Raw genomic sequence first — 20,802 nt, 5'->3', positions numbered from 1 at the left:
ACTGTGTAACTGGGTATTTGTCTAATTAACTTCCATGTAAAATATATTTATTTAGTAAAAGGTAAGAAATTAGGCCAGGCGCGGTGGTTCACGCTTGTAATCCCAGCACTTTGGGAGGCTGAGGTGGGCAGATCACCTGTGGTCAGGAGTTCGAGACCAGCCTGGCTAACATGATGAAACCCCGTCTCTACTAAAAATACAAAAATTATCCAGGCATGGTGGCGGATGCCTGTAATCCCAGCTACTTGGGAGGCTGAGGCAGGAAAATCGCTTGAACCTGGGAGGTGGAGGTTGCAGTGAGCTGAGATTGTGCCACTGCAGTCCAGCCTGGGCGACAAAACGAGAGTCCCTCTCAAAAAAAAAAAAAGTAAGAAATTAAAACAAGCCCATTTTAAGCTTACGTGCATGTTAACACAACAGTAGCCACAGCAATTGTTTAAGAGTTAAACCAGTTAAATATTTTTTTTAAGGAGGGGTAGATTATCACTGATATAGTTCAGAATTGCTGGTTGCTGCTGCATGGTGATAATGAAAAGCAGACCAATTCTTACCGATTTATATAGTCTTTAGTGAATGTATGTCCTGCTGGACTGCTTCCGCCACCTGCACTGTTACCATTCTCAGAAGTGTCCCAGTTTCGATGATAAGTTATTGAATATATGCTCAGTGGTTTATTCGAATCTTTGTTTTTGCTTATATGGGGGCAGGAGGGGAAAAAATGGCTGTTGGGCACAACTGAGAGAGGAAGGAAGCCTGGAGCTACACAGCAAACAATGAGTTAATACTTTGAGGTCTTCTTGCTGGACTGGAATCTGCCTCCATGGCCCTGCTTCTCTTCCTTGGGGTCACATGAAAGAAAATTAAGCCTCCTGCATGTGACAGCCTTTCAAATTGGGAAAGGGCTTGCTACAGGTTGATCTGTGTCTTCTCCAAAAGAGATGTTAGAGTCCTAACCCCAATACCTGTGAATGGGACCTTAACTGGAATACGGTCTTTGCAGATGAGCAAGCTAAAATGAGGTCATTAGGGTGGGCCCTAATCCAATACACCTAGTGTCCTTACAAAAAAGGGAAGCATGGACAGAGGCAAGCACACAGGGAGAATGCCATGTGAAGATGAAAACAGAGACTAGGGTGATGGAGCTACAGTACAATGAATGCCAAAGATTGCCAGTGAACTGTCAGAAGCCGGGAGAGAGGCAAGGAACAGGTTCCCCCCAACAGCCCCCAGAAGGGCCAACCCTGATGACACCTTGACCTTGGACTTCTAGCCTCCAAAACAGAGAGACAGTAAAGTCTATTGTTTCAGCCTGCAGTGTGCGGCACCGTGTTAAGGCAGCCCGAGGCACCTAACACGGGGCTCTTACGTCACTTTCCCACGCCCCACCAGCTCTCCGCCCAACCATGACTCCCATCTCTTCACCCTGATGATTCTGTTTCCCCCAAAGTTCACAACTGAACACAATTCCCCTACTAGTCTTATACGGAGGCCATTGGTATCTAGGCCCCAAGTCAGTCAGATTCTTCTATTCGTCATTAATCTCATTTCATACTGTTACATTCAGCTCATCATTCTGTTTGGTCAAAATACTTTTTGCATCTTGCAATATTTTTCAAAACATGAGCTCTTCTGACCAGCTTCAAATCATCCCGGAATGTAGTAAGTGTGCTTTGTAGGCTTTCATGCAAGTGAATGCTTGGAATGTTAAGCAGTCCAGGGTCAAGGGCAGAGTCTGGGGCACACTGCCAGATACCGCCCTTGGGGATGACACTATTCCCTTAATCAGCACAACTTTTTGCGCTGACCTTGTACCTTGGTGCTTTTATTTCTTTAAATATTGTCCTATCTTGACCATAGTTACATCAAGTTTTATAAAACGAAGTTTTATAAACACAAAGGTAGTAATTAAGTCTTTCTCTTGACTTTCACCGTTATTTAATGAAGAGCTTTACTTTACGTGAAAAGTAATATTGGCTGGAGTGTTCCCTATTCCTGTTTCTCTCCGTTATTCCCAGTTGGCCCAACCTCATCAGGCGCTCCTGAAGGCCTGGTTCCACCACCAGCAATGTTAAGTTCTGCATTGGGGGAAATAATTATGCTCCCTAATAATAAATAAATATTTAAGGATACCTTTGCACATTCAGAAAGTCCAGAGATGGTCAACCCGGGCTGGCGTGGCACTCCCTGGTGTATGTGGACCTGGGCCCCTGTTGTCTTGTCCTCCCTCATGCCTGGCCTCCCTTCCCAGTGTCTCCTTGTGGCAGGTACAGTGGCCAGAGGGCTACGAGCCTCTAGTGTCTGCCTCTAGCTGGCAGAAGAGAATAAGGAGGATACAGCCTCTCCCATCTTAAGAACACATCTCTTGCACTCATCATTCCTGTTCTGTTCCACTGGCCAGGACTTAGACACGCCACCTTCTTAATATGGGCTTTGAAGACTGACTGTTAAACACTGCAGAGAATGTCCACTGAGAGAGTGCTGGTGATTTTGCTAAAATATGAAACACGTTTAGAGACTAGGCCATGTATAGGAAATGTGGGGCTTGTAACTTTGGATTCCTTTCCAAAGCGTGGAATTTATCTGTAAAGTAACTGTGTTCGTTGGAATTTAGTTCAGCTGTAACAGAAAACCCCGCAGTAACAGTGGTTTGCTTCTGTTTCCCGTGTCTGAATGTTTTAAATGACAGTAATGCCTACCACCGACTGAAGGCCTGCTGCGTGCCAGGAATGGCCCTAGATACTTTCCATTTCACCTTCTTGAGACCCAGTAAAGGAGGCCCCCCCCCCCCTTTACAGGTGACGAGACTAAAGCTTGGAGAAGGGAAGTAACCTGTCCAAGGTCACACAGCTCCTTCATGGTAGAGCCTGCAGGAACTCAAAGCTCTTTCCACTCCACTGACCACACCAGAGGACGACAAGTGCCACCCTCACTGCACCCAGGTCAACTAGGTGGGAAGGGACATTGCCCAGCTGACTGTTCGGTGACAGAAGCATGTTTTCCTGGACATGTGTGCTAAATGGTGAAAACTAAAATTGACATGTGCATCCACACTCATCACCCCACACGGGCTCTTCCTGTTAATTTTTTTAAATACCGCAGAGTGACTTCTTTGGGTTACGCTTCTGATTCACCAAGCACAACTGTGAACCAGATATGAGACATAAACCAATGCCAAGGACGTCTGAGACGAGACCTCACGGAATGATGAGTCTCCAGGCGCTCAAGTCCTCTCTTCCTCCCCAAGTACCAAGTTTTGGTCAAAACAACCAAACTCGTGGCCCTGAATCTGGTGCGAGGCTCACCCCTGGTATCTTTCTCTATGAACTACAGCCCAGTATCATGAAGGGCATGGTTGGTATTAAAGCTTTCCAGGTGCGGGCACTTAGGAGCTCAGAGGCAAACAACCTGACTCACGATCCCTTTTACTCAAGCAGTAACAGCTGCACTTCACACAGGGTCAGAGACACCAAGTAATTTGTCTCAAGTCACACAGCCTAAAAATAAGAGTCAGGACTCAAACCCAGGACTTCTGACTCTGAGAACAGAGCTTGTTCTTGTTCCCGAGACGTTCCTCCTCAATGTCTCCCCCTCTTCCCATCCCCTGCTGTGTGGAGCAGCAAAAGTGGTAATTTCCAGAGTTGAAGCCCATCCATTGTGTGGGCACTGGGGATGGAGATTGCAGAGGGGGCCTGATGTTTTGTGGCCAGACATGCTGGGGACAAAAGGGAGAGAAACAGAGAGAGAGATGGAGAGAGAGGCTGAGCGAGCAGCCCCCTTTCTGGGCAGATAAGCAGAAGGCGTGATCTAAAGAAGCTTATGACCTAGCTAAGGAGCGAAGACATGACACAGGAAGAAACTACGACGCGACGTGAAAGCCGGTCAGCAGACAGTAGGGCTGCCCTTCCACGGGGGTTCTGGGCAGATTTGGACAAGGGAGAGAATGGAGAGGACCCAGTGAGAGGACGGAGAGGAGACTAGCCTGGAGTAGGGGATGACCCAGGAGGCACCCTCACCCTGAGGGCGGAGGCAGCACAGTCCTCCATCGCGTGGGTGTTACCACGAGTTTAATTCACTGAAGGATGTTTAGGTTGTTTCAGACTTTTGTAATCACAATGCAATAATGATGGATTTCCCTTCCAGGTCAATCCCTAAATGTGGAATTGCTCACTTAAAGAGCAGAAGCAAACAGTGTTTCCCAGGTTTTTGTTTGTTTTGTTTTGGTTTTGTTTTTTTTTTTTGAGGCAGGGTCTCACTCCAGCCCAGGCTGGAGTAGCAATCATAGCTCACTGCAACCTTGAACTCCTGGGCTCAAGCCATCCTCTCAGCTCAGCCTCCTGAGTAGCTGGGACCACAGGTGTGTACCACCACACCCAGCAAATGTTTTAATTATTTGTAGAGACAGGGTCACCCTATGTTGCCCAGGGTGTTCTCAAACTCCTAGACTCAAGCAATCCTCCCACCTCGACCTCCCCAGTAGCTGGGACTATAGGCGCATACCACCACACCTGGCTACTTTTTGTAATTTTGGTAGCGATGGGGTTTCATCACGTTGCCCAAACTGGTCTCAAACTCCTGAGCTCAAGTGATCTGCCTATCTCAGCCTCTCAAAATGCTGGGATTACAGGTGTTAGCCACCGTGCCGGCCTTTCCCAGGTGTTCTAATTGCATTCCGTGTTGCCGCGTTTGATGGGTTTCTTCTGCCCTGCTCCCCTCTGTCTCCGCTGTGCTAAGACAGCCCCAGAGCTGCTGTCCTGCTTCTTGCCAGCTCAGTGAGTTGGTAATGTGTGCCCTGGTCATGTATTTGAGAAAATGTAGAGAAATCAAGGTTTATAAGCTTACTCTAAGCTTTTCAAATGTATGAGAGGGCCCGGGCCAATTCGTGAACTCCACATTGACTCAAATACAATCAACAATCTCTTTTATGCGCTTTGGGAAAGTGCCCAGGTTTTCAGATATATCGCCATTTTCAGGGCTTGTTTTAATGGTGTCTGGAGGACACGACTCTGGCAGTGACCCCCATATCCCCAGCCACAAGATAGTGAAGCAGGTGCAAGACTGAGAAGTGGGTGGTTATAGAAGCAGGGCCGAACTGTGCTCTGTCCTAAACTTTTCTGAAATGTTGATCCTAACGTAGGCATTCCTTATCTATCTCATCCCCTTCAGGGGCCCTCGGGAGTTTGTATTTGTGTTCACATAATATCTACAAGATGTGTTCTCAGCTGAGTTTGAAGTATGTTGAAATATACTTTCAAAGACCAATGCAAAAACTTTGAGTTAACTCAGATGCTGTTTTACTTCTATGAGGGGAACCAATCAGCAGTGCTGACCAAATGAGTCAAAGGAGAAGAAGTTTTCCCCTCACTGACACAGAAGAAACTGCAGGGACCGGTGTGCTTTGAATTTCAGACAGGAAACAGACACATTTCTTTTTTTTTTTAATCTTTTTTTTTGAGACAGAGTCTCACTCTGTTGCCCAGGCTGGAGTGCAGTGGCACGATCTCGGCTCACTGCAAGCTCCGCCTCCTGGGTTCACGCCATTCTCCTGCCTCAGCCTCCCGAGCAGCTGGGACTACAGGCACCCACCACCACATCCGGGTAATTTTTTGTACTTTTAGTAGAGACAGGGTTTCACCGTGTTAGCCAGGATGGTCTCGATCTCCTGACCTCGTGATCCGCCCGCCTCGGCCTCCCAAAGTGCTGGGATTACAGGCGTGAGCCACCATGCCCGGCCTAAACTCCAGTTTTAATAGCTGCACATAGCTAGTGGCTACCATATTGGACTGCAAAGTTCTGGAAGAACCAGAACCTTTCTGAACTTTGATTTTTCCTTGGGTTTTTCTGACCCTTTGTCAAAGCACGAACGTGGCAACTGTGGGTACAGCAAGAGCCCTTGTTCTCCCCTCCCTCACCCCAGCTCCCCTGCCCTTTCTACATTCCCCCTTCCACCCAACGCCTTTAGAGCTTTCTAGGACCAAATATTATTTCTAATAACAGAGCTTTCTCATTCCAGTTATAATCACAAATCCCTCTGGGAAGAAAGTCTTATAGTGCAACAAATGGCCTATCCAAAGATTTCAGAAAATTACTTTTTAAAAACTCTTTGGAGTGGACTACGCAGGGAAATTAAATAAGTATCAGGTTGGTTTGAGTAAGTTATCACATATGCCCCATGAGTTTCAGGGCATGTTTTGAGAAGGCTTTTTTCACTGGTTGCAAATAACGGACAAATTGTTAATATCATGAGTGATCGAAGGAAGGGCCAGTTGCTGCCTTCAGAACAGGAAGACCTCTGCAGGGAGGAGAATATTAATCAAGCCATCTGGAGAGCAGAGGACAGCCAGGAGAAAAACAAGCTTCTCCTTCATGTATAGGCAGCTCCCGGGTGAGGCTCCAGCAGTGTTTCCCAAACTTCCATGTGCATGCACACCACCTGCATTTAAAAGGCAAATTCCCATTCAGCAGAGTTGGGTGATGCTGATGCCATGGCCCATAGTGACCCTGCAGGCCTCGATGCCCTGAAGTTCACAGACAGCGTCCACATCTTCCAGCCCTGACTCTTGGGTCTACCCTGCCTGCTGAAGGCTAGCTTCTCTTGAAACGAGCATCTTGGAGCCTGTCTCCTTCTAGGAATTCAGCTCCGCTTTATAAACTCACCTGCTGCAACCAGCAATCTGCAGATCTCCAGGAAGTTTCCAGAACCCATCCAAATTTATAGCATAGGGCTGAGCATGATGGCTCATACCTGTAATCCCAGTGCTTTGGGAGGCCAAGGCCAGAGGATTGCTTGAGGCCAGGAGTTCAAGACCAACATAGGCAATATAGCAAGACCCCATCTCTACCAAAAAATTAAAAATTAGCCAGGTGTGGTGGTGCATGCCTGCAGTTCCAGCTACTTCCCAGGCTGAGGAAGGAGGATTGCTTGAGCCCAGGAAGATGGAGGCTGCAGCAAGCTATGATCATGCCACCCCAGCCTCGGCGACAGAGGGAGATCCAGTCTCTAAAACAAACAAACAAACTTGTAGTTCAGAAGCCCTGAGAGATTAGCTTTGGGAGATTTATATATACAATCATCTTCCTGGATGCCCATGTAGGTGAGAAACCTGGAGGTCATCCCTTATGCTGCCTGTTCCTAACTCCCCACAAGTTGTTGCTCTTGCCTTAGCGCCTCTTAGACCTGTCAGCATCTTGTTCACCACCACTGCTGCCCCCATGGCTCAGGTCTGCATTGCTCTCTGCTCACTTGTAAGCTGGCCTCCAGCAGTCCTTTGCCCATGCTGACTCCTCCTCCTTACGCCTCTGCTGGAAACTCTCCTTGTCCTCTAAGTACAGTTTTCCAGCATTTTTTTTTTCAGTCTTTCATTTTGGCACTAGCTGGAATGGTTTGGTTCCAAGTAACAGTAACCAATACAAGAAGAGGCTGGGTACGGTGGCTTATGCCTGTAATCCCAACACTTTGGGAGGCCAAGGCCAGTGGGTCACCTGAGGTCAGGAGTTTGAGATCAGACTGACCAATATGGTGAAACCCCCGTCTCTACTAAAAATACAAGATTAGCCAGGTGTGGTGGCACATGCCTGTAATCCCAGCTATTTGGGAGGCTAAGGCAGGAGAATGGCTCAAACCCAGGAAGTGGAGGTTGCTGTGAGCCTAGATCACACTGCTGCACTCCAACATGGGCAACAAGAGCAAAACTCCATCTCAAAAAAAAAAAAAAAAAGAAGAAGAAACCAACACAAGTCAGCTGATGTGTAGGGGCTCTCGCAGGAACCAAGGGAGGTCTGCAGCTAGTTTTCAAGAAGATCCTGAAAGCAAGACTGAAGCCACTAGAATTCTCCCTAGGTCTCATCTCTGCCCCTTTCTGGAGACAGCTTTCTTTGTTCCTCCGTCCCCATGAGGAAACGTGGCAGCTCTTCTATTCCTGGCTTTACACATTCATGCCGCCATAAGGGAAACTGAACGCTCTCTTTCAGCTCCAGATTCCCAGTAGAGAGGATTTTATTGGCCCAGATTAGGTCAAAAGTGTCAAATCAACTATAAAGAAATGGAAGAATAAAGAATTGTTGGGCCCTATTTCGGTGTATGAAATTTTCATACAATGAAAATTTAGGGAAATAACTGATTGGAAATGAAGACTTCAGGAAGGCTCCATGGAAGAAGTAGAGCTTATAGTATCTTTTAGGCACACACAAGGAAGCAGGGGGCCCGGTATCCCCATCACTCACTTGGCTTCACTACCTCCTGCATGTCCATCCCCACTGCCCCATATGGATCCATTACCAGGCTACCCACTGGCATTCTTGGTTGCAAGCCACAGAAACCACTACTGACCAGTCTCAGCACGAAGGGAGTTGATAGCTCATACTCTCTCAGGCAAGCCCGGAGAACCAGGCATGGTGGCTGTGCTGCCCAGAACAATGTCCAAAAGACCCCCTGCAGAATCAGTCCTGTGCCCATTGGGTAGACACCCTGAGGCTCGCACCACCACCACCTCTGCCGGACATTCCTCCGGTGGTGATGGCTGTCTCTGAAACTGCATGCATGGGTCCTTCTGAGCTGGAAGGTGTGGATTCCACACAGCCTGGGCTCCTGTGCATCCCTGGTTCCTGAGCCAAAGTCCAGCAGCACCTGACTGGGGAGTTTTCACTGCCAGGAAGATGAGGAGAGCAAGTTTTCAGCTTCTATGGTAGGAAGCAAGGAGGGGATTCCACAAACGTACCAAGAGACTGTACATACTATGAGGCCGAAACGAATGATGAGCGTCGAGTCCAGCCCTGAAATCCTGAACTTCTCCCTGCCCTATCCACCCTAGGGAACCCACAGTGGCTGTTCACATCACCATCCCTTTACTCATGCCTCAACCTAAATGACCTTCTCTCCTCTTTTGCTGGTAAAAGCCCATCTGGCCTTTAGGATAACAAACGCAACCCCACATGCACCACCTGCCCTGTCCAGGCTGCAGCTCCCGCCTGTGTTCCATGGCCCGTGACTCTTAGCTCTGTTTTACAACCTGCTACGTGATATTGTCACCATGTTGCCACACCCGACCTCCCCTCCCCACCTGCAGAGCAGACTTAGTTCCTCTGAGCCAGGAATCGCATCATTTGTCTTCTGAATGCAGCGTCTGCAATCATGTGTGCCCTCTGCAAGTTACTGAATCGTATTGGGAAGGCATGGGGAACACTCCTCCATTCCTCTGCTTTCTAAGACAGGGGTTTTCCCTAAACTCTCCTGGCCTCCTGCCTAGAGACGTAGGAGTAACCAGACTGGTGGGTGACAGCCAAAAGCCTAGAGTCCCAGGCCTCTTTCTCCTTTTCTTCTCGTCCTAGACCAGAATGAGGCATCAGCCGGGGTGAAGGCGTCCACTCTGCAAACTCACCCTGGCCCATAAGGGGCAGCGCTGAGGCCCAACGGTGGTGGGCGCTCTAGGAAGCCACTGCTAGCATGAATCTAAGCCCTATCTGCTTTTATCAGTAACCATGTTGATTTTTCATGTTTCTTTCTTCTTGTTTCCTCCTCTCTCTTACTTAATTTAGTCTTTGGTAGGAAGGAAATGGGTCGAATTTGCCCTTTCAAACTTGATCTCCATCTATAAGAGGAAGACAATCGAGTACTTACACTTCTGTTTTGTGAGGATATCAGACGAGGAATAGGCGGGTTTAACCTCATCCCTAGTGTGTCAGATGGTCACTCAACACAAGCCATTAGAATTAGAGGTACCTACAATGTTTGTTCTCTGTACAGATCAGTCTCCAAAAACAACCTCCCTGTTAACCTCCAGATCCATCTTTTCCAACACCTGCTTGACGTTTCTACTAACAGCAAACCTTTCATCTTTTCTCCAAAATCAGTTTCTCATGCCACCTTCCGTCAGAGGTATCATCATTGTCCATCAGAGACATATCCAGGCACCAACACCTTCCACTCTGCCTCCCCAAAGCTCTTGAATACACGCCCGCTTCCTTCTCCATTACGCCACCCTCATCACCTGCTCGCAGACTCCTGCAATAACTTCTCACGGCCTTCCTGCCTCAGTTTCTTTTATCCAACCCCATTACGGGCCCTGCCTACAGGTTAGTCTTCCGAGCACTGCTGGAGGCATTCAAAACAATTCCAGTAAACAGCTCCAAAGACGTGGCACTTTAAAGCACATCCCAGTGACTCATTGCCTCCTCCACACCCCCTGGAGCCCCCACTAGGGCTGGACGCTCAGGCTTCAGCAGTAAATACGGCGAGCCCCACCCTACACGCTCAGTCTGTTTTCGGGAGGCTTAAATCCCAGGTCGAATGAACCTCTGTTTTTCAGAGAGCATTGATTTAGTTTAGGTTTTTCCCTGCACTTATTTGCTAGGGTTTTGTCATCGAGCAAAAGTATTGCTTTTGTTTCATAATCTGCTAGGGATTTTAAGACCCGGTATTGTTTTGGAATTCATCTAGTTCAAAATAAATATTTTTTTTAAAAAAGCAAGTTTGCTTAAAAATAGTGATGACAGTTGAGAATGAACATGTTCTGCTTCTCAGATTTGAAGGTCAAAAAAATCTTAACCCAGTTCTTGGTCCCTCGGTTAAAAGCCATTCCTCTGTTTAACCACCAGATGGCACGGAAGCCGCGGTGGGCTGGACCAGCTGGCTCCAGAGTTTAGGACCACACCCCAAGAGGGCCTGGACAGAGAGGAGATGGGTGGAATTTGGAAGAGATGTCCCACCACTTCCTTAACCAACATACAGGCATGTCACTTTATTTATTTATTTTATTTTATTTTGTTTTATTTTGAGACAGGGTCTTGCACTGCTGCTATCTCAGCTCACTGCAACCTCCGCCTCGCAGGTTCAAGTAATTCTCCTGCCTCAGCCTCCTGAGTAGCTGAGACTTCAGGCGTGTGCCACCACACCCATCTAATTTTTGTATTTTGAGTAGAGACGGGGTTTCTCCACGTTGGCCAGGCTGGTCTGGAACTCCTGGCCTCAAGTGACCTGCCCACTTCAGCCTCCCACCACACCCAGCCAGCATGTCGCTTTAGAACCGATTTTTATTAAAGACAAGAACAAATACTAATCATTGATTACCATCGAAGCAATAGTGGGAAAAAAAACCCAAATAGGTGATTTAGAAAATCCCAGTCTGTGGCTCACAGAGTCTGCATGTCGTGATTCTCTTTAGTTCCACCTTCTTGTTCCATCTCACCCCCAGAAAATGACACCTTCTACAGAAGCTGGGAAAAAAAAATCCCTCTAGTTTAGTGCCTGTCCCATCTGCATGCTTACCACTAAGATGCTGCCTTCCCTGGGAGCTCAGTTCTCCAAGGCTCAATTCCCCAAGGTGTAATCCCTGAAGCATTTAGTAGCTGTTCATCCACATGGGCTCCTCCTAACTCAGCAAGCAGAGATGAGGTGGCTCGCTCCCGCCAAGCCTCTCGGTTCCCTGCCACTTGAACACTAAAATAAAACATGACCTGGCGCCTGTAATCCCATCACTTTGGGAGGCCCAGGCTGGTGGATCACTTGAGGTCAGAAGCTCAAGACCAGCCTGGACAACATGAGGAAACCCCATCTCTACAAAAAATAATGTGGGCAGCTGCCATCCTCCTTTTTCTTCCACCAGATTTTCAGAACCAATCAAGAGAAGCTTGAGGGAAGACACTGGAAATTCCTATGGACGTTTGAAACTTCTAGTCTAGGCAGGGTGCGGTGGCTCACACCTATAATCCCAGCACTTTGGGAGGCTGAGACGGGAGAATCCCGTGAGGCCAGGAGTTCAAGACCAACCAGGGCAACACAGAGAGCTCCTGTCATTACAAAAAAACTAACTTCTAGATTTCTTAAGCAAGCAAAGCCTACATCTGGGCAGGTTTTCTTGATCTCTCCTTCCTCAGATGAAGAGTTTTAAAACCCAAACTATAGTTGACAGACTTGACCATTTTTGTGGGGAAGCAGGAAGCTCACCTTGGAGTAATCAAATAACCATCTCCCACATATCCTTTCTTTTATAAATTTTGTGTTTAACAGACAACGTGTTATGAAATGTATGAAACACATATAGATAGTAAAAATCACTACTATAGTGAAGCAAGTTTGACACAGCCATCATCTCACAACTACCCTTCTTGTGTGGCAAGAGCAGCTAAAACCTACTCATTTCGCAATAGTCCTGAGTACAATTCAGTATTAACTATAGTGCTCATATTGTACATTAGATGGCTAACTTGTCCATCCTACAGAGCTGCTACTTTGCATCCTTTGAATTAGATCTCCACATTTCCTACTCCCCCAATCCCTGGTAACCACCATTTTCATCTCTATGTATTAGACCTTTTGTTTTTAGATTTCATGTGAGATGGTGCCATATTTTTCTGTGTCTGCATTATTTCACTTAGCATAACGTCCTCTAAGTTCATCCATGTTACAGCAAATGGCAGGATCTCCTTTTTTAAGGCAGAATATTACATCGTGTGTGTGTGCGTGTGTGTTTACACATGAATCTGTCGATGGGCAGTTAGTTGTGCTTCTGTGTTTCCTATTGTGGATAATGCTGCAATGAACATGACAGACCAGGTATCTTTATGAAGTAGTGACTGCATTTCCTGTGAGTGTATACCCAGAAGAGGGATTGCTGAGTCATGTGGTAGGTTTACCTTTTACTTTTTTAGCAACCTCTGTACTGTTTTCCATAATGGCTGCACTAATCTACACTCCCACCAACAGCATACAAGGATTCACTTTCTCCACACCTTCTAGTTCCACCTCACCCCCAGCCTGGTCTCAAACTCCTGGCCTCAAGTGACTCTCCCACTACAGCCTCCCAAAACACTTGGATTACAGGCATAGACCACCACACCAGCCAGAATATGTTATCTTAAAAATCGTTAAGGAAGACAAAATATATCTAGAATTCATTAAGTGGAAGGGGATCATCATGAAGGTCTTCATCTGCATCATCTTCACATCGAGTGGGCCGAGGAGGAGGTGGAAGGGAAGGGACTGGTCTTGCTGGATTAGGGATGGCAGAGGAAAAAGAAAATCCTTGTATAATTAAACTGCAGTTCAAACCCATGTTGTTCAAGGGTCAACCATACTGTCATTTCAACAGGTAAGCAATATAAAAAAATTGAGCTATATTACATTTACTTTCATATTGTCTTCAAAACCCAGTATTTTACACTTAATAGCATACCTCAAATTTTACAACAGCCACGTTTCAGGCACTCAACAACCATGTGTGGCTAGTGGCTCCCATATGGGACAGCACAACTCTACATGGTACATTAACAAGTCTCTTATAACGGGTAATTTTAATACACATATATTACTAAGTTATTGTCTTCTTTTTTCAAAGAAAAAAATCTTGAGACAGAGCAAAGCTTTCGAAATATTTAAGCCTATCTTTAAAATGTTAGTCTATTAATCATAGAGATTACTAACCTCTCTTCAATGTTTTAGTGAATAGACAACATGTATGACGTCCCCATGAAGTTACAGCAGAGCTGAAAAATTTGTATCACCTAGTGATGTCATAGCTGTCATAAAGTGTAACACGATTACTTTACTTTTTAAATTTAGTGTAGCCTAAGTGTGCAGTGTTTGTAAGTCTACAGTAGTGTAATGTCCTGGCCTTCACATTCACTCACCACTCATTCACTGACTCACCCAGGGCAACTTCCAGTCCTGCAAGCTCCACTCACGGTAAGTGCCCTATACAGGTGCACCATTTAATCTTTTATACCATATTTTTACTGTATATTTGCTATATATATATATATATGTATGTATACCTAACATAGGTGTGTATGTGTATATGCGTGTATATATATGTATATATGTATATGTATATACGTATGTATATGTATATATATGTATATGTATATATACACACATACACACCTATGTTAGGTATACAAATAGTTGACTGTTACACTTGCCTACAGTATTCAGTACAGTAACATGCTGTACAGATTTGTAGCCTAGGTGTGTGGCAGGCTATATCATCTAGCTTTGTGTAAGTACATTCTTAAGATGCTCCCACAATGACAGAGTCACCTACCAACACATTCCTCAAAAGGTATCCTCCCCATCAAGTGATGAGTAACTGTACTTTCTGATAACAGAGCTGGCTAATGAGCCAGTAGTATACACAAGCCGGATACACTGGACAACAGGATGATTCGCCTCCTGGGCAGGATGGAGTGAGACCATGAGAGATTTCATCACACTACTCAGAACTGTGTGTAATTTAAAAAGCACGAATTACTTATTTCTTTCTGGAATTTTTTGACTTAATATTTTGGGGCCATGCTGACTACAGATTGTAAATCTCAGAAAGTGAAACCTCAAGGGGGGACTACTGTAGTATTGCCTGAACTCCCATCCTTGGCCTTATCTCTGGCAGCAAATGTGCAGAGGAGACCCAAAGAAATAATGTAGGACTGCAGGAAGGATGAAGAACCAAGGAAACACTTTCAACAAATAATCCAATCCCAAGAGGCCAGGCAGAGGTGAAAAACTTGGAACCAAACCCAAAGACTGGCCACCAGGGACAACCAGATGAAATAAACAGCCTTAAATAATGAAATAGGATGCATACCCTAGAGATCCCCCAGAGGCATATATAAGCCATCCCATGACCACAGTGTAAAGGAGCTGCTAAAGGAATTAAAATTGGCTCAAACCACTGGTTCATTCTTTACTCAGAAGTCCAGAAAACTACAGGCTTGAGTGTGATTTTGAAAAACAACGGTTATTGTGCCAGCTCCAAATTCACCCTGCTTTATGATACAGGAGTTGTAACCTAGAAACGTTTCCGTTTTGCCAGTGGATCCAACAGCACAGCCACTGAGGGACACGAGTGGAAGGGGCTTGACTTCTGGTTCTGGCGCTTTTCCTTCTTGCTCCTACTGTGTCACTGTCAGCATGTGGCTTCCTTGCCACCAGTGGCACCTCTCTCTACCAGGGAGGCGTGGGAGACCCAGTGGTGTGGGTGCTCTGGAGTTCTGCTAACGCCCCAGGAGGCAGGTTTCCTCCAAGTATCACGAGCACCCTCAGCAACTGACTTTCTAGCGAGGTTCCCTGGCACCCTGGCAGCTCAGCAAACTTCTCCACCCACACTCTCTTCAGTGAGATGTGAATCTCAGCCTTTGAGGAGGCGGGAAAGAGCTCTTCCAAGTCCTTCTTCGGTTACTCTCTGTCTGCAGGTAGCAGCTGCTCCCTACATCTGCCATTCCTGTATTATTTAGAGATGTATTTTTCCCTCTTAGTAGTTAACTCCCTACTACTGGTCAGTAATCTTCATATTCAGTCTTCCTTGTTCAAATTACTGGTTTGCTTTCTTTCTCCTGAACAGATCCTAAACCCTGAATGATAGATACCATAATTATTTGTAAGACTTAAAAGATGATGTATATTTTCTAAATCACTAAGAAAATTAAAACCAAGAAATTACAGTCCATTTACGGACATCAGTGAGAAAGTATAAGACATGATTACAGAAGACTAAAGTCATTAATTAGCATACAAAACAAAACAGACCCTATTAAAAGCCAAACACTCTCGAAATGGTTTGAAATACAAAATTCAACAAGATATGCTGTTTAAGAGACAACTAAAAATTATATAAGAAAGTTGAAAATAAAAGGATAGACAATTTATCATGCAAATATAAGCAAAGAAAGAAGAGAAATTCTAATAACAAAGAAAGTAAAATTCCAGGCAAAAAGCATAAACAAAACAAAAAGGATAGCTTTAGGCCATGAAGTCTTCCTTATGAATTGTATGTAACAGACACAAGTATTTTACACTAAATAACACTATCAAAATACACAAAGCAAAAGCTCTAGAGAAACAAATGAAATAGAGAGAAACAACTATAATCGGAGACTTTAAGAAAACACCATTATTCTAGGGTATCTATAACAACAATAAGAACATTAAATTTGAATAATAAGTTGGTTGAATAAATACACATTCACCTCTGTCCTATACAAACTAAATAAATCTTCATTTATAACATCCATAGAACAGTTTTTAAAGATGCTAGGCCCCCAAACCTCAATAAACAGAAACTACATAAACCACATTTTTTTTCCAGAAGGTAAAAATCCTACAACTAGCAAAAAAAAAAAAAAAAATTTAAGCCAACTATACGGATATTTTGAAAAAATTATTGAACCAGAAATTTAAAACACAATGATAAACTACTTAGAAAACAAGACTACTACATATCAGAATGGCTGGAATGTGAACATATTTGACCTTAAGAGATAGTTCAAAAGTCTTCAACACATTCATTTGTATACAAGCAAAAAATAAGCATCAGTCTCAAAAAGTCAAAAAAATCTACAGAAAACAAAATAATAAGCCTAAATTGAGAAATTAACATATTTTGAAACAAAATCACAATCGATAAGCCAATCAAAACACTAGTTTTCTGAACAGAAAATGTATATCCTTAACAAGTCTAATCAAGTAAAAAGTGGTAGAATTAAGAGAAGGTAAATTTCCTAGAACTTAGAAATGGCAAAGTTAATAGAAAAGAGATTGCTATTAGAATTTTCTGCTAACAACAGATGTTTATATTTAAACTAAATAAAAATATTTCTTAAAAAGTATACATTACCTAAATTTACTAAATAAACATAAAAGGAAAAATATACTTTAAAACAATTTTTTAAATTTAAAGTTGCTTAAATTTAAAAATAGATAACATAATAGTCACAAAAGAAACTGACAGTTATAAAGAAATTATTTCCAGAAAGCACTGTGAACTCAAAAGTTCTACAAGTACAGACTTTCAACCTTTCATGAACAAATCATTCCCGTGTTGTAACTGCTTAATGCACAGAAAAAGATACACAGTTATCCTATTTACTTTAGAGAGCTAGCAAAATCCCAATGTCAAAATACAATAACCAGGCTGGGCATGGTGGCTTACACCTATAATCCTAGCACTTTGGGAGGCCGAGGTAGGTGGATCACCTGAGGTCAGGAATTCAAGACCAGCCTGGCCAACATAGCGAAACTCCGTCTCTACTAAAAATACAAAAATTAGCCGGGTGTGGTGGCACGTGCCTGTAGTCCCAGCTACTCGGAAGGCTGAGGCAGAGAATCACTTGAGCCCAGGAGGCAGAGGTTGCAGTGGGCCAAGACTGCACCGCTGCACTCCAGCCTGGGTGATAAAGCAAGACTCCATCTCAAAAAAAAAAAAGTACAATAGCCCAAAAGACCAATCTCACTAATGTAAAAATGTAAATTTCCTAAATAAAAGATTAGTAAATCAAATTCAGATGCATTTCTAGGGAGGATGCATGGTTGGCCAACATTAAGTCTGCCATCACTATAGTGTAGTTTTTCTTTGATGTCGTTTTTTATTAGACAGCATCATGTCTCTAATATTTCAAAAAGGACTCTCCCTTGTGGTGGTTTCTTTCAGCTTTTTATCACATTTTATTTCTATCCCAAAGTTACTGAGACTTTAACATGCTTAACACAAGTTTTAACAATACCTTAATGAATGCCTTAACGACCAATACCTTAGTGAACAATACCAGTGTGAATGTTATTTTTATTGTTATTATTTTTTAATAGAGACAGGGTCTCACTATGTTACCCAGGCTAATCTTGAACTCCTGAGCTCAAATGATCCTCCCACTTTGGCCTCCCAAAGTGCTAGGACTACAGGCATGACTCACCACCCCTGACCTCAGTGTGAATGTTAAAATAGTCACCAAAATCGCTGCATGGTGCTGGTAAAGAATCCTGGGCTTTACATGATACTAACAAAGGATAACAGTGTGTCTGTTCACCATTTCAAGTGGCACTGCTACCCGGTAAATGCATATGCAGTTTACAATGCACCAGTTTTGAAATTTTGTAATTCCTGCTGATTTTTTTAGGCTACAAGTATGTGAATTACTTCAAATTTTGAAAACAAAGTGAGCCTTTATTAATATTAGATCAACTTTTAAATCCATATAATTCAAGACTACAAAAAATGCAAATAAACTATAAATCCTTTAAAATTTCTTTTAAAAATTAATCTACCTGATTCCAGGAGTGCAAAGATTATTTAATGTGGGAAAATCTATTAATATACCTCATCAAAACATCAAATGAGAAAAATTATATGAATGCTTTAATAGATGCCCAAATGGTATATTGCTTAAAGTTCCAGAGCCATTTCTAATTCAAACTCATTAAAAACTAAAAGAGAGACACTGTCTTTCAGATAAAGACTATCTAACTCCCAACAGCAAACTTAAAAGTAAAAAGTATGGACATTCCCATTAAAATAAGAAAAAAACAAAAATGTCTAACATCATTATTGTTATTTAACATTGTCCTAAACATTTCAGATAACAAAACATGCAATAAAAGTGAAATAAAACTATCAGAAGAAACACTATCATTATTCACTGATGATACTGAAGTTTTTCCTAGAAAACCCAGAACTTACGGAAAAAAGTATTTGAATTAAGTGACTACATACCAGGAAAATATCAATTTATGGTCTGATAAGACTATTAAGTATATACCTATCATGTCTCTCCACATATCTCCACTACTATTACCTATTAACCTCCACTACTATTACCTATTACACTATTATTTTTTTGTCTGGATCACTGCATCAGGCTCCTAAATGGACTGGCTTCCCTATCTCCAGCCTGGTGAGATTTTACACACTAAGGAGATAGTGATGTTTCTAAAACCAAATCTGATCATGTCATTCCTTTGCTTAGATCTTCTCATCGATTCTTATCATATTTAAAGTAAGATCCAAATTCCTTATTATAGCCTTATTTATGTGGCTCTATACAACAAGGCCTTATATACAGAAATGCCATTTTTGACGCTCTAGCCACATTGTCCTTTTTGTTCCTCAAACATATAAAAGAGGCTTTCTGTTTGCTATTCACTCCACCTAGGATGTTCTTTCCTTGAATCTCACAAGGATAACCCATTCTAAAATGTCAATCACATGTTATCTTAAATGTTACTTCTTTAAGAGGTCTCTTTGGCCGTGCAGCTTATAGTGGTACAGTGCGGTATAGCGCGGTGGTATAGTGGTGAGCACAGCTGCCTTCCAAGAGGTCTCTTTGATCGTCCAGTCTAAAATAGCCACTCATTCACTATCTCATAATCACCCTACTTTAATTTCCTCCATAGAATCTAAAACTCATGGTCTGATACCTTCCCTGTACATACTTAGTATCTCCTCCCCACTAATGTCACCTCCAGGAGAGCAAGAACTCTGTCTTAATAACTGCTTATCTCCAATACTTAAGTAAGTGTCTGACACATAAGAATCACCAAATAAACATTTGGATTTTAACTGTCTGTCATTCTCAAAAGATTATAAGCTCTACTAAACAAGAACTAGGCCTATTTTGTTCGTTATTCTCTCTCTAAGACTCTGGCACAGGGTATACATTCAGTATCGAATGAATGAATGAATGAATGAATCCCTTCCCTTCCCTTCCTATAGTCCCTAGTATTCTAAGACTGGGCAAATGTTTTTGGTGATCTCAAAACATTGCTGGCCTATAATGAGCTTGTAGCTGATACTGTAACTAAATCAATTTATATGAATTATTATAAAATTAAATATCTCCACCTCTATCCATTCCCCAAATTCTACACTGATGTAACTGACTTCTTACGCTAAACATAGAGCTTTAAGTTTGATGGCCTTCTTGAAATTAACTTTTAAAATGCTTTTGTCAAAAAATACTTACAAGAAAATCATGGGACAAGGAAAGTTAAATCTTTTGAGCCCTGATCCATAAATTATTTAAGTAGCTGGCAGAGAAGAGACCTTCTTTAAAGTGATATTAAAAAAAAAATTTGAGGTACTAAAAAGTTAATCTAACTTGTCAGTGTATACAGAAATGACCACTCTTTGCTGAAACTAACAAAGCCACAAAGAACTGCCTCTTAAGTGTTTAAGATACTGCATCACCATTTTGATTACCCAAGAGTTACTCATTAAATATGACACAGAGTACAGAGCTGCTGGTTTGCGGGCACTCTTAAGTATCTAATTACTTCAAACAAAAGGCTACATTCTCAATTTTTTATATTTTGTTTTTATTCAAGAGTTACTCACAGGCAGCACTTTAAAATTAGGCTTTTTAAATTAAAGGCCAAAACTAAAAAAGTTTGCAAATGTGACATTGCTAAAAGAATGATAGCCTTAATAATTTAAACTCTAAAATGTCCGTCCTGTGGAGTTAACGTCTTTATACACAGAATGTGTAAGATCGATATCATTTAAAATAAACAACTGAAAAACCACAGATGGTGGGTAAATTTGTCAATGAAGATAAACATCAGTTTCAGCCTTCTAGAGTATGAAAACCGGCAATTAATTAATCCTGTGACAGAATATAAACTGTACTTCAGAATTTTGACTTTAAAGTCTCTTTCTCCAGCAGCAAATCGGCATATCTATGTTGAAGTTCCTTTTCTCTTTCTTGCTGTCGCTGAACGTCTTCTTTTAGACACTTAAAGAAGAAAAAAGTAATTATTTTAGATGTAAACTATACTGAAAAAAATCTACAGTACTTTACTATCTTAAAAACCAGCTGAATTAAATCATGATTCTTAAGAGGTAAATATTTCTCAAAGAGAAACAAACATATCAAATACTTTTGCTATAAAACCAGTATCACAGCCATTCTTTGGTCATATGAAATCCTGCTGCTACTTCAAATAAACAAACCACTACGTCTTAATAATACCCCCAAATACACTTCAAGAAGCCCTGACTGCCCTTTAGCTGGACAGGAGCTATTACGCACATTTGGGAGATAAATTCA

General features: G+C 42.8%; 1 protein-coding gene across 1 annotated transcript in view; it reads right to left on the bottom strand.

The window, feature by feature from the left end:
- Positions 1–16,017: 16,017 nt before the first annotated feature.
- CDC5L (cell division cycle 5 like) overlaps positions 16,018–20,802 on the bottom strand; it is a 61,860-nt gene continuing 57,075 nt past the window's right edge. The window contains exon 16 of the mRNA XM_032140452.2: positions 16,018–20,487. Coding sequence (XP_031996343.1) covers positions 20,383–20,487 — 105 coding nt within the window. The 3' untranslated portion in view covers positions 16,018–20,382. The remainder of the gene's footprint in view (positions 20,488–20,802) is intronic.

Source organism: Hylobates moloch, unplaced genomic scaffold (genome assembly GCF_009828535.3).
Source record: "Hylobates moloch isolate HMO894 unplaced genomic scaffold, HMol_V3 SCAFFOLD_20, whole genome shotgun sequence".
Classification (NCBI taxonomy): domain Eukaryota; kingdom Metazoa; phylum Chordata; class Mammalia; order Primates; family Hylobatidae; genus Hylobates; species Hylobates moloch.
The sequence above is the reverse complement of the archived record's forward strand: the minus strand, read 5'-3'. Positions and strand labels throughout refer to the sequence as shown.